This window comes from Verticillium alfalfae, genomic scaffold (genome assembly GCF_000150825.1).
Source record: "Verticillium alfalfae VaMs.102 supercont1.16 genomic scaffold, whole genome shotgun sequence".
Taxonomy (NCBI): Eukaryota; Fungi; Ascomycota; class Sordariomycetes; order Glomerellales; family Plectosphaerellaceae; genus Verticillium; species Verticillium alfalfae.
The window spans coordinates 266,526-279,648 of NW_003315023.1; the positions used below are offsets into that span (position 1 = coordinate 266,526).

Sequence of the window (13,123 nt, forward strand, 5' to 3'; positions counted from 1 at the left end):
CCCCGACTTAGATGATATGCAAAGCATGGGCAAAATGAGAAAGCTGAGATAGCTCTTGCGGTGGCACACGCCAACGCAGGACAAGCACCTCCAGAAAAAAGAAAGAGCAGAGGCGTCCAAGGCAAGGTCGAGACTAACAAAGTTCATGCCGACAATGCAGGATGAGCTCGAGACCATCAAGAAGATGCAGCTCGAACAATCCACGCGTCGATCCAGTTCGTGTTGTCCCGGCGCCAACTGAGTCGAAACTGACTGGCTTTTCAGGGGAGGAGCGGCAGCGACTGCTCGAATATCTTTCATCGCATGATCACCAGACTCCATTCCAGATAGTTCGTAAGAAGCATCAATACAACACTGCAGAATGGATATTCACGACCCCCGAGTTCGAACGATGGCATGATGGAACGGGTCCATCTTTGCTTTGGTGCTTAGGGAAAAGTACGATACGGACCGCTCCTCATTGTTTCTAGGCTAATAGAAGATAGTTGGATCAGGGAAGACTATCTTATGGTAGGCCAAAAGCCCGGCCGCTGTGACACTATAGATGCTGACTGTTGGAAGCGCTAATGTTATCAACCATGTTCTCGTTAAGAAGGATAGCAAGGACCGTGTCGCGTACTACTTTTTGCAGTACGACGAATCTAAATCTCTCACGACCGAAACTATGATTCGATCGATCATACGGCAATCAATTGATCCCACAGCGTCGCCACAACAGGTTGAATCGCAGATAGAGGAACTGCGTCAAAAGCCTTTCGTCCAACTCAGAGAATGGTCAAGACTTTTCCGAAATAGAATCCAGAATTCGAGCCTATTCTTTATCTTTATCGACGGCCTAGACGAATGCGACGTTACTGAGCGACGAGCGTCCCTGGACGTACTCTCTTCACTTACTACCGCTGACCCGCGTTGGAGAATATTCATCACTAGTTGCGGCAGTGTCGATAAGGACCTGAGGGATAGATTCCCACGTATGGAGCGCGTATTGATGACATCTGACTGCGTCGTATCCGATATCCGTCTCTATATTGATGTGGCTGTCGAAGAACGAGTATAAGGCGGAGAACTGGCGGTGGGGGATCCTCTTCTCTTGGAAACTATTAAGGAAATATTAAGTGAATATGCTGATGGGATGTAAGTTATAACTGTCGTCTTTTAAGAGATGTAAGATAAATTTCTAAGGTTCTTATGGGTTAAATTCCTGATAAGCGATGTTTGTAATGCCGAATGCGATGACGATATCTGGAATTCCTTATGTAACCTTCCTAAAGATCTGGAGACTGCTTTCACTAGGGCATTGTTACGGATCGTGTCTCGCTAAAAGATGATTAAATTGGTCTAGAAAGTGTTTTAGTGGGTGGCGGTAGTAAAACGGCCTATAACGCTCTATGAAATCCGCGAAGCTATTTCTATCGATATTGGATAACTGGATTGGAGGCCTGAGCGGCTGGTTCGTGATCTGAGCCCTATTGCCTTATGGTGCGAAAACCTACTGTAGGTTACCGAAGAAGAGCCTGTGTTGCTTAAATTTGCACATAATAGTATATAGGAGTTCATTACTGGAGCAGACTTGCCGGTGTCGCTGGCGGGCTTTCATGTTGACTTGGATGAGGCTGACTATTCTGCTGGTGAGATATGTGTCACGTTCCTCCACTTGAACGACTTTAAGATAACTATAGTCCGACGATAATAGCCGATTCGACTCAACGCGGTAGCTCTAGTCGATACTGCTCTCAGAGAAGGGCAAAAAGTGGATTAGTTGATTATGCGCTTTGCTAACCTAGCTTTTAGATACCGAAAGGCCGGAAAGTATAAGGTTTATAATGAAGACTTGACTATCTATAATAGAGCTGATGACGATAAGACCTCGAGCCGTCTTTACGATGGCCATCTGTTTCTAAGGTACGTAGCGTAGTATTGGATCTTATATACCTCTACCTTTTAAGAGGGAAAGTCTGCTACTTGGAGATTGTGGTAGGGGATATTAATGGACGAAAATAGCCTGGTACTTATGCTTTGGTAATATTCATCCCGTGGAATGGGATACGATATACTTGGTTGGAGTCTCAAAACGTATTATTATGCTCTTATGCGCTATGTTTTAAGGTTTTTTAACCTATCTGATTCCGATAAAATTGGGTTTCGATGGCCGTCTGCTTCCCGTGGCGATATTAATGCTATTAAAATCTTCATGGAAGATGGAGAATACCCAATGGACTGCATTAACGATGCATTTCGGGCAGCGTCAAAGGGTGGACATGTTCACGTCGTTGAGAAGCTACTCGACGCTAAAGCCGATGTCAATGCTGTTGCTGCTTATGGAGGAGAGACAGCACTTCAAATAGCGTCAAAAGGTGGACATCTTCACGTAGTTGAGAAGCTACTCGCCGTTGAAGCCGATGTCAATGCTACTGCTGCTCGTGGGGAATGGGCGGCACTTCAAGCAGCATCAGAAGGTGGCCATCTTCACGTATTTGAGAAGCTACTCTCCGCTAAAGCCGATGCCAATCTTACTACTTCTCTTGCGGGACGGACGGCACTCCAAGCAGCAGCAGGAGGTGGCCATCTTCACGTTGTCGAGCGGCTACTCATGTCTAAAGCTGACGTAAATGCTGCTGCTGCTCGTAATCAGGGACGGACGGCACTCCAAGCAGCATCAGAAGGTGGACATCTTCAAGTTGTCGAACGACTACTCGCCGCCGGTGCCGATGTTAATGCTGCTGCCAGTAATTATGACGGAACGATAGCGCTTCAAGCAGCAGTGGTCACGACCAGGTTGTTAATCGGCTAATCGCCGCTGGAGCTAAAGACTCACGAGAATCTTACTGATGAATATATACTACTATACGATACTATAGAAACCAGCTGTTCCGTATTAGGGAAGTTATTGAGCTCATTTGAACCTTTCTGCTATATCTATTTGCTGACCATAATGCGTGTGAACTATGAAGTGGCCAATTTTTGGTGGCGTCACAGATTGCCTTGTCCCACAAATAAAACTTCGATTTGAGCTGGCTGAAGCCAGTGGACTCTGCGCTACCCACTTGCATTATTTATACATGCTACCAGTGGGTTCAGATTTTCCTAATTCTGGGGAAAATCAGTCTGTTTTGAAACAACGGGGAGAACGAACAGAGTGTCAGCTGTGACGCAATGAGCTGGCATAAGTCTGCTGCTACAATACTTGGATGAGAGGTTGACTTCTGCTGCACTTTCGGATTCAGACTTGACGTCACAAGCCAACAAAATGCAGCGAAGAGCTTCACTGCCGAGTGCAGCTAGACAAAATGATGTAGAACCAACCCAGGAGGTTGACCAAGGCCGAGAGCAACCACGAATACTCTTCGCTGTTCTACTGGAGACGTTTCAGAGGCGAAGAAAGCCTCTCACCTTGACCTGCCAGCCACAACCTTATTGTTTTGGTGGACCCTCGCAAGGGATCGCACCGAAAGTAGCGTCCCAGATATCTAGCCCGGCCTTTTTCGCACATACTTAATCACTGTCGGCAAGTAGCAGAGCCTGTTGAAGGGATGGTTGAGTGAACTGGATTGAGTGGTTGGTTATGATGATCTAAGGAGAGCCGACAGGATCCTTGGCGCGTTTAAACCATTTTCTCTTCGATCCAATTCGTCGTAGCCTTTCACCACGGAAGTCATGAAAGACTCGAGCAGTTGGCTGAGGTTGAAAGAGCACCGAGGGGAGCAGGAATCTAGATGCATGCTCTCGGCCCCTAGGTGTCATGGCGAGTTGATAAACCGAGTGCGAGGTCTTCTATTGGCCGCTTCTGCAGTCAGTTGTTGTGCATGGGCCAAAAGAACATCTGAAGTATACCCCCCCGCGGCTAGGATAGCCTGTATGAGCCTCCCCAGTCTCGTGCTCCTTGATAAAATGATCAGCGGGGGGACGACGGTATGTCGTCCTAATGCAGTGCTGGCTGAAGTGTCGCAAAGAGAATGCCACAGGTCGATAAGGGTACAAGCAGCAAGGTGAACTCTATAAGACCATTTGAACAGGCTCATCAAAACACATAAAAGCAAGCTGAAGACATCTGGGTCCGCGTGAGGCCAAGTCCGTTTGTGCTCGGACTGAGATCTCCCCTGACGCTCATTAGCTCAGTCGAATATATCGAATCAGGCTGAGGAAAAAGTACGAGATAAAATGAAGGCCGCATTCGATTGACTCCGTTCAGCAGCAGGCCCGTCAGTCAGAATGCTTAGTACCTCGCACATCAGGGCTTGTCATCATCGCAAGGTGGTATTCCCGTCACACGGCCTCTGTATGAGCCTTGAGATATGGTGCCAGCAGCCACCTAGGGCGCCCTCCGATGGATGTAGGAGAGGGGTTCGATCGAGAATGGAAGCTCCGGGTTTCGGGCTCCGCTTGGCCCCGTAGCCGGCGCCTGGCCCGCCCGACGCCTCAGGGCCCCAGCAGCCGGGCGGGCATTGGCTTTCCTCTCATGATGTATGTGAGGCGTAGGAGCGACAACCCTGCAGCTCATGGGCCCGCTGCCTGATGTAAACTCCACATTGTTCTGCCGATGAATGGAGACCGAGATGCATTGTCGTCAGAGGCGCGCAGGTCATTGGGCAATGGAGAGACACTAGCAGCCTTGGCCGTGTCGACTCATCATGATCACTTGGTGGGGGCATGCAAGGTTGCAAGGGTCTGCCGTCCAGTTGATCTGCATGCATTGCTCTGTTCGCTTCTTCGTGAAGGTCTATATAACGCCTGATGGACGATTCTGTCCCTCTAAACATTACTCAGTACTAACAGTGTGCTCTCGGTCTGGTCATTTCGTATTGGCATTATCAACTATACGTCTCCACTCAACAAACGACTTGAAGAACACCAGCACAATGGACGGCCCGCCCGCTGACAACCTCCTCGATGACTTCCCCATCGACAGGCTAGGCCTGCAGCCGCTCATCAAGATCTACACACAAATCTGCCACATCTACGCCATGCCAGACGACTCAGAAAGCGCCCGTGCCAACGTCATCGAGACGCTCACGCGCGGCCTCGAGCGTCTCTCCGCCGCCTTCCCCTGGGCCGCCGGCAAGATGGTGACGGTCAGAGACGAAGCAGCCGGCAAAGAAGAAATGTACATTCGCCCGCACGAGAAGATCCCCCTCCTCAAACAACGAGACGCGCGCGACGACCCCGAAGCACCAACCTATGATGCGCTCGAACAAGCCCGGTTCCCGATCAACATGCTCGACGAGAGCCTCATCGCTCCCATCGCCACGTTTCCCCTGCCGGACCCCAACGAAACCTCGCCCGTCGACCCCATCTTCGCCATCCAGGCCACGTTCCTCCGCGGCGGCCTCATCCTCTGCTTCGCCGCCCATCACGGCGCCATGGACATGAACTCCCAAGCCCGCCTCATCGGGTTCCTCTCCCGCGCCTGCCGGGACACGCCAACCAGCCCGTTCACAGAAGAAGACCTCGCGATCGGCAACCTCCGACGCACGGAAGCCATCCGCCTCATGGACGACGAGGAATACGCCGCCATGGACCCGGACCTGCTGACGCCGCACATCCTCCCGGCGCCGCGCTCGCTGCAGGCCAACGACGAAATGGTCGAGATGCTCACGGACCCGTCCTTTCCCCTGGGCAAGTGCGTCTGGGCCAACTTTGAACTCCCGCTCTCGACCCAAGCCGAGCTCAAAAAGCGAGTCTTGACGAGCGGCGCGCTTCCACCCGACATGCACTTCGTCTCGACAGACGACGTCCTGACGGCCTTTGTCTGGTCCGCCATCACGCGCACCCGCCTGCCGCGTCTGCGGAAAGCAGGAATCGCCACGGCCGGAATCGCCCGCGCCGTCGACGCCCGCCGCTTCCTGCCCATCTCACCCGACTACCTCGGCCTCCTGTCCACCATGACCTACGCCACCGTGCCGCTCGACACGCTGGCCGAGCCCTTTGACGGAAAGGGTCTCGCCGTCGTCAGCGCCGCGCTGCGCAGGGAGCTCGAGCCGCGACGGAGCTGGTGGGCCGCCGCACGCGCGCCCTGCCTCGTACATGGACCGCATGCCCGACCGGACGGTCGTCAACTTGACGGCGGGGATGGATCTGAAGAGCGGCGTCATGCTGAGCTCGTGGGCTGGCGTGGAATCGTACGCGCTGTCGTTTGCGCTGGGGTTGGGGCTGCCGGCGAGTGTGCGTAGGCCGCGGTTCACCCTCGTCGAGAGCTTGATCTATCTGCTGCCGCGGTCGACGGATGAGTCCATCAGCGTGGCCATTTGTTTACTGGAGGAGGATATGGAGCGTCTCAAGGCGGATGCGGAATGGAACGAGTTCGCCGACTTTGTGGGGTAGTTCAAGACATCGCGTTTGTTCAACAAAAGAATCCAGGGGTGTACCATTCATCACATCATCGCGTCCTCTTGGGAATGCAGCAGGCATCATAGTACATTTGCCTTGATCTAGTTGACAAGTCTCCGTGATACACACGAAAACACCATAAAAATGGCAAGTCGGAACCTGACCCAGACAAGAAAAATACCCCAGAGACACGTCAAACTCTCCATACCAAACCAGACATCCCAAACCAGACCTGTCAAACCCAATCTAGCATACCAGCGACACCACTCCCATTTAATTTTGCTGCCATCGAATACCCAGCCCCGCGTTTTCTTTTGCCCTAGGGTCCCCATCTCCGGGCGCCCAACCACCCATTTCCACTCGCCCCGGCCCCGACCTCGTGCGTACCATATCCTCTGCGGTCAAATCTGCAACCCTGCTCTGCGCACTGCCGACAGGGCTCCGCGAAGGACTGCGCGACCCGGCGCTCAGACCTGCTGTGCCAGTCCTAGGCAGACGACGGGGCGCCGATGATGCTCCTAGCAAGGAGTCGCCCCTTGACCTCGTGTGCCTCCCGTGCTCCTGCTCCCATGCTTGGTACGATGTCTGACCGATGCCAAAGGCTGGAAGTCGGGGCGAGGGCTCCGTCTCCACAACCGAAGCCGCTCGGCCGCGGCCTGGAAACTCTCCACCGCGACTGCGACTACGTCCTCTGCTCATGGGCACTGGCTCCCTGGGAATCGAGCTCGGGTTACGTGACATGGGTTGCGACGTGTAGCCAGTCACCGGATGCGGGCTCGATGGAGTGGCATCGCCCTGCACTGGAGGAGAGAAGAGAAAAGCGGGTTGATGAGTGTGCGGTGCCGACTGCGGCCATGGTTTCGCACTAGTCCATTCATCTTGTGGTTGTGTCGAATGCTCCGCCTTGGTCCGCTCACCGCGATAGTTATGCTGCAAACTACTCTGTCGATTGGTAGACACCGAGAGAATAGGGGGCGCAAAGGAGCCTTGGCATATCCCAGGGCTGTAGCTGCTTGTTTGCATGCCGCTCGGAGCCATAGTGTCCATTTCCGCATCCCAGTCCATTAAGTCATCTCGCATATCGCGAGGGTTTGAGTACGGGTAAGGATCGTGAGGCGGCACCCAGGGCGACTGCATCGAAGCCTGTGTCTGCCCTTGAGACGTCCTTTGGGGCAGTGAATGTGAACTAGAGGCGACCTGCGACGACAATGGAGATCTCGATCGGGGTCCGCGCAAGAACGACGGGGAAATGTCATCGAGAACTGAGGCTGGAGCTGGCTCGGAATGGCTGTCCGGTCTAACCCTTTGTCCAAGCCGAATGGTCTTCTCTGCGCCCAGCACAGGGCTACGAGTCCGATCCTGAACTGGTCTGCCGCCGCGATTTGGCGGCGGTGAGGCTTTCTTGATGTTCCTAAGCCCCGCTTCGGCCTGGCTCTCGGAGAGGACGCGGGCATGACCAGGCATCCAAATATTCGGAGTGCTCTCGGACATGGAAAACAGACCCCTAGCTGACTCCCGGCTGATGCTGACGCGGGGGTCATTGCTGGCAGAGGCATCCCTCCACGCCCCAGCACGGTCTCGGTAACGCCTGTTGTCCATCCTCCGGAGTGCGCGATGTTGTGGCACACCTGCACCTTCACCCATCCCGCCGTCGTTCCACGGAGGGTGCGGCTCCGAAGACGGAGTCACGGTTCGGTCATCCGCTTCATCGTCCTGGAATGGCGGAGCAGGCATCGTGTTGTCATATGGGAAAGGCATCGAGCGAGGCGGGACTGGGGTACGGGACGTGTAGTCGTGCGGATTGGTATGGTCGATGGGGGACCGATATAAGCTGTCCGGAACACGTCCGGGGTCAACGAATGAAGAGTTGGACAGTGAGGATGATCCCTGGGAAAAAAGACGGAAGCCGTGCCCGTTGACCAGCTGTTCGACCCGCTGGAATACCGAAGACCTTCGTGGCCTCGTCACCATTGACGATGCTCGCCAGAACGGCACGCTGAAGCCGGTCAAGCCTCGGCAGGAATGCTCTCTAGTCGCAGCCTGAGCTCATGCCTTGCTGTGTTGAGCTCAGGGGAAGCTGTGGTCTTCCTCCATCTGGTGACATGCTCCAGAAGCGCTTACCATGAGCTGGAGTATCGTCTGTAGTCGTCGGCATGCCCAGACTGGCTTGTTGGGATCTGCTCTCGGCGTGGCGGCTCTTCATTCGGGCATCCGCCTCATCAATGGAGCGACAAAATAAGGCAATGGCGCGTTCAAGCCAAAACTGCTTGTCGTCGGCCAAGATGTTGGCAAAGAACACCTGTGTAACGCTGTGGGTCCACAGGGTGTCGAGCGGCTCCGTCTGCGTCTCTCCACTGTTATCCGAGTTTTGCTACTCAGGGACGGAATCTCAGCTGTTTCGCTGCGTTTGATGAGGGCGAATGCGATAAGTGTGGCAAACGTTTTGTTCAGACTTCCCTTCGTCTTGACAGACGTCCGAGTATCTAGCGCACTGAGACCCAGAGCCAACATCTCCACAGGAATGAGCTGGCCAAAAAAGGAAAGTATGTTGATGAGATTGAGCGCGGCAGTCTCACCACGGTCTTGTAGGTCATCGCGGATCGACTGGAACGCTGGTAGGGCTGCGTCGCCAATGTGGGGCTTGGCTTTCCAGGACTTCAGGTACTTCGAGAGTGGTTCCCTGGTGGCCTTCATCTGTTGAGCGGCACTGTGGATCATCAGAGGCAGACAGTCCATCAGCTTGACCAGTTTGGCGGCCATGTCGAGGTCGTCGAGCTTGTACGGCTTGTGCTTGCCCAACTCCCCAAGGAGCAGCTCCTGGCTCTCGGGTACAGAGAGCAAGCCCAGCTCCAATATGGTAGGATTGTTGAGGAGATGACTGCCAGCGACGGGACGCTCTGTGGAAGTGAAAATAATGCTGGTGTTCTTGTTGTCCGGGACGAAGTGACTGATGGCCGTTGGGTCATCGAAGCGGATGCCGTCAAAAATGATGAGCCATCCCTCCAGCTTGTTGAACCAACTCCGCACAACATCAACTACTTTCTTAGGGTCTCGGAGGTCTAACTCGGACCTGTGGTCAATCATCTGTCGGATAGCATCGTTCTTGGCAATATGCCAGAAGTCGTCCTCCATCTCCTGTAGCGTGCTCGCCCTGATCCAATAGATGCCGCCAGGGTAATGGTTCTTGTGGTTGAAGATGTATTGTTTACCTAGTGCGGACTTTCCGATGCCGGACATGCCCTGCACGACGACGGCCGATGTACCCAGGGAGCGTCGGTGCTCGTCTAGCAGCATCGCATGCAAACCAGCGAGCTCCTTATCACGCCCGACGAAGACAGTGTCAGGGTGAAAATGACTGGGAGTGATGAAAAGCGACGAACGAGTCGATTGCGCGTGCTGCAGAAAGGGCATGCTCAAACTCGGCGTAGTACGTGGAGGGGCAGATGGGCCTTCAAAATATCCGGAGGAAGTCATCGGCGTGTTGAATCCCGGAAAGCCAGCAGCAGCGGGGCCGAGGCGCTCGGTGGCATCCTCGATAGCACGCTGGCGCGATTCGTTCCTCTCAACGTCCCAACGGCGCTCGATGACGGAGGGCCCCTGGATGACCCACTCGCGGATGGCGCTGGTTACAATGCGGTAGCCATGGCTTGTCGAGCTGCTGAACTTGCACATGTTGGAGTGCGTGGCCTCGATTCCAAAATATTGCACGCCGGGAAGCTCTGGATTGGCAGAGGCCGAATCGACAACGAGGCGTTTGGTAATGGTAAAGTCAGTCTTGTGATTCTCATGGGCCATTTGAATCTTAAACCTCTGGTAAATGTCGAGGAAGTGCACATTTATATCTCGGAGTGTCTGATTGTTCTTCCTTCAGCGTTTTGATCAAGATGGGTTCGCTGTCAAAGAGTCGTCTCGGCATGGTCGCTCTGGCCATGTTTTGCAGTATGGAACCCCAGGTTGCGAGGCCGGATCCTTTGTGGGGCGTACCCAGGAAAATGATGGCAAAGGTCGAGACGAAAATAGAGCGCGAGGCTTCATGGTGTCTGTCTTCGAGGTCGTTGGAATAGTTCAGGGCACGCTTCAAGAGAATGCCGCCGAGGCTTTGAGCAACCCAAATGATGGGTCTCGTTGCGGTTCCCCTCGTGCCGCGGTAGGAAATAAAATCCAAAGGACGGTAGGGCCGGCTCGTAAATGTAATTGTCACTGGCGCTGCGCTCGCTGGTGCTGGCAGTGTCGGCGTTGTACCCGTACACGAGGACATCGACTGGAGCGTCTGGGCCGAGCGTGTTGGGCAGCAAGTCGATAGGCCAGTAAACGGCCGAGTCCTTGGCAGTCCACGTCCTTGTGGGGTTGCCGTTGAGACCATGAAGGAAGACAATGTCCGCCTGCGCGTCAGGATGGGTAAAGACGCACGTAATGCCATCGCGGGGGATCTCTTCCCGATCGACCATGTCGATGGCGGGGGTTTGGACGTTGGGGATCAGTGGCGGTGGCTCAGGCTGTAGTACGCTGTGGTGGGTTTGTTGTGTTGATGACGCCGTACGAGCGGCACGTAGGATGAGATCAAGTGGATTCGAATGAATGGAGGAGAAGGGAGCAATGTGCAATGTGCGATGCGTGTGTGTGTGCCATGTACTGAACGCCGACAGAAGGTCCCGGGATGATGCGACTCTAAATAGAGAACAGACGCAGTGGTCGGCAGAGCCTCATCAATGCCATTCAAAAAGGAGCGTCGTCATACCGCCGCGAGGTAAGATCTGGCTCTGCCTCGTGAAGAAGTTCGACTCTTGGCTGCGTGGGGTGAACAAAGAAAACTCTAGAGCTTGTTGGGTGGCTGAAGGTCTGCAGTGCGTGAAGAATCAGGAAGGATGGAAGCGAGGTTCGGGGGTTCAGGTGGCAGAAGAGAGACTTCATGGGCGGGCTGTCTTGTCCTCCGGGGGTCGAGGTACCTCTCTCTCTCGTCGCTGGCTCTTGCTTCTCTTCGGGTCCTCTTCTCAGGTGATGCAGGTGCATGTTACACCGAACTGAGGGGAGCGAATTGAGTCGAGTGTCGCTCCTTGCCTTCCTTGGCTGCTCCAGTGGCAGTTGCTGCCGGGATACGCCATCCTGGGTGTGTGTTGAGCGAGCCGAGCCAGTGGCAGGAGCATGAGAATGAAACACAGGCGCCTTCCCGCGGATGTCCAATGGGGAGCAGCAACCCCATCGCTGTGGCTGGGGCTCAGCTGAGAGAGGGAAGGACCGCAGTCTGTGCAGGGCAGGTCCAGTTCATCCGTCATGGCTGCCTGCCTGTGGGCTCTCTTCCACCTCGAAAGGCGAAAACCACGTCCACATCTGGCATTCCTAATGCTAAGAGTCCTCATTTGGCCTCCTCGACAATGCCATTGTCGGAGGCGTCTGCGGCTCCGAACAGCCCCCCCGCGCGGCACATCCGAAAGCGCTTAGCACACGTGCGCCAGTAACGTTTCACTGCGCCGTGCCTCGAGCGCGACAGGCAGCCAGCCTTCTTTTCATTTTCCTTTTCGCCCCCTTCGTTGCCAGACTGGAGCCTTATTCGCGTGACACACCACAAGCCTTTTCGGTCACCACAGAACTGAGATGCCGTCGAAATTTGCGTTGCGATCACCCAAAAGTGATGGTGCCATTACCGCTCGACTGCCCCGTGGCTTGACACATTTTCCTCCGAAGAGTCATATGGCAGATGGCGGCGGCACCAACTGTCAATTTCACGCCTTCGCATGACGAACCTTGGGGCGAATGGGCGACGCCAGCAACAACATTCCATCCGTGGTGCTGTGTGAGGCCGCCTTCATCTTTTCTTTGCGAGTGCTTCACGAGGCTCGCGGTGATCTGCTCTCATCCCAGCTGGATACGAAGACGACTGATGGTGTTGTTGTGTTGCATCCAATTCTGCGGATCCGACAACAGAACAAAGGAAAAATGCCCATGGGCGGCATAATCTAGGACCCCAAGGCACGACTTGTTGGTCACATAGCCCCGAAGACAGCGTTGCACTCGATTGCTGATCTGGGAGCACAGCAGGGGTACAGTGCATCATGCATCGCAGTGGAGTCTCTTGCAGCCTTTAAACAGGTACCCGAATGAATTCAACGCGTGTTGTTTCTGACATCAACATGATATCGTTTGCATCGCTTGGGACACTGGCATGCTCTAGATCCTGTTCGTCACTGAAATTTGCAGCCCAGACTCGACGAGAAAGCGTTCATGGAATTTCGGACAGCACGCCATCCGGCTTTTTCCACTTTGTAGACCGGGCTGCACCATACCAGCTGACCCGACAAACGAACCCAGCCTCCAAAACCCCCGAAGTCCCCCGGCTGTTGAACAAGCTGTTGCCAACTAATGTGAGTTTGCTATCATAAACAGCCTTTTTGAACTGCGATGTCGGAACTTCACAACTCGGTGTCACAAATTCGTGCGCCACGTAGCACATCTTAAGCCTCGACTTTCGAGCCCCCTTTGAGTCATGCTGTCAGGCTTCCATCAGACGACTAAGCTGGCCGCGAGCCCTGCTTTGCGCCGAGCCTCACATTACTGGGCGACATGATAGTCGAGTAGGCGAGATTTACATTCACAACGCCCGCCAAGCTTCGCCCTAGCCCGCTACTTTCAGGGTACTAATGTACGCCGTATGATACAAAAGACAGGTAGATTTTGAACTTAGTCTGTACCACAACGCGTACCGTGATGCGCAAGATATAGGAGAGCTGCTTCTAGGTTTGTGAGATGAGACCGTCGGTAGTAGCATGTGTCATAGACGACGCTGATCCGGGCGCTCAAGGCT

At 54.2% G+C, this 13,123-nt stretch overlaps 4 protein-coding genes across 4 annotated transcripts; 2 read left to right on the top strand and 2 right to left on the bottom strand.

Annotated features, from left to right (window-relative positions):
• Window positions 1-2,212: 2,212 nt before the first annotated feature.
• VDBG_09761 (conserved hypothetical protein) lies at window positions 2,213-2,901 on the top strand (the record flags this gene model as incomplete). The annotated part of the gene is made up of 2 exons (XM_002999995.1): window positions 2,213-2,775; window positions 2,859-2,901. The coding sequence occupies 2 exons, from the start codon at window positions 2,213-2,215 to the stop codon at window positions 2,899-2,901; spliced, it is 606 nt and encodes a 201-aa protein (XP_003000041.1).
• A 1,955-nt stretch (window positions 2,902-4,856) lies between these two features.
• On the top strand, window positions 4,857-6,167 carry VDBG_09762 (trichothecene 3-O-acetyltransferase; the record flags this gene model as incomplete). The annotated part of the gene is made up of 1 exon (XM_002999996.1): window positions 4,857-6,167. One exon carries the CDS (start codon window positions 4,857-4,859, stop codon window positions 6,165-6,167), a length of 1,311 nt encoding a protein of 436 aa, XP_003000042.1.
• Window positions 6,168-6,597: 430 nt separating this feature from the next.
• VDBG_09763 (LipA and NB-ARC domain-containing protein) lies at window positions 6,598-10,119 on the bottom strand (the record flags this gene model as incomplete). The annotated part of the gene is made up of 3 exons (XM_002999997.1): window positions 6,598-8,096; window positions 8,446-8,633; window positions 8,798-10,119. The coding sequence occupies 3 exons, from the start codon at window positions 10,117-10,119 to the stop codon at window positions 6,598-6,600; spliced, it is 3,009 nt and encodes a 1,002-aa protein (XP_003000043.1).
• Window positions 10,120-10,355: 236 nt separating this feature from the next.
• VDBG_09764 (LipA and NB-ARC domain-containing protein) lies at window positions 10,356-10,772 on the bottom strand (the record flags this gene model as incomplete). Its single annotated transcript, XM_002999998.1, has 1 exon — window positions 10,356-10,772. The coding sequence occupies one exon, from the start codon at window positions 10,770-10,772 to the stop codon at window positions 10,356-10,358; it is 417 nt and encodes a 138-aa protein (XP_003000044.1).
• Between the last annotated feature and the right edge of the window lie 2,351 nt (window positions 10,773-13,123).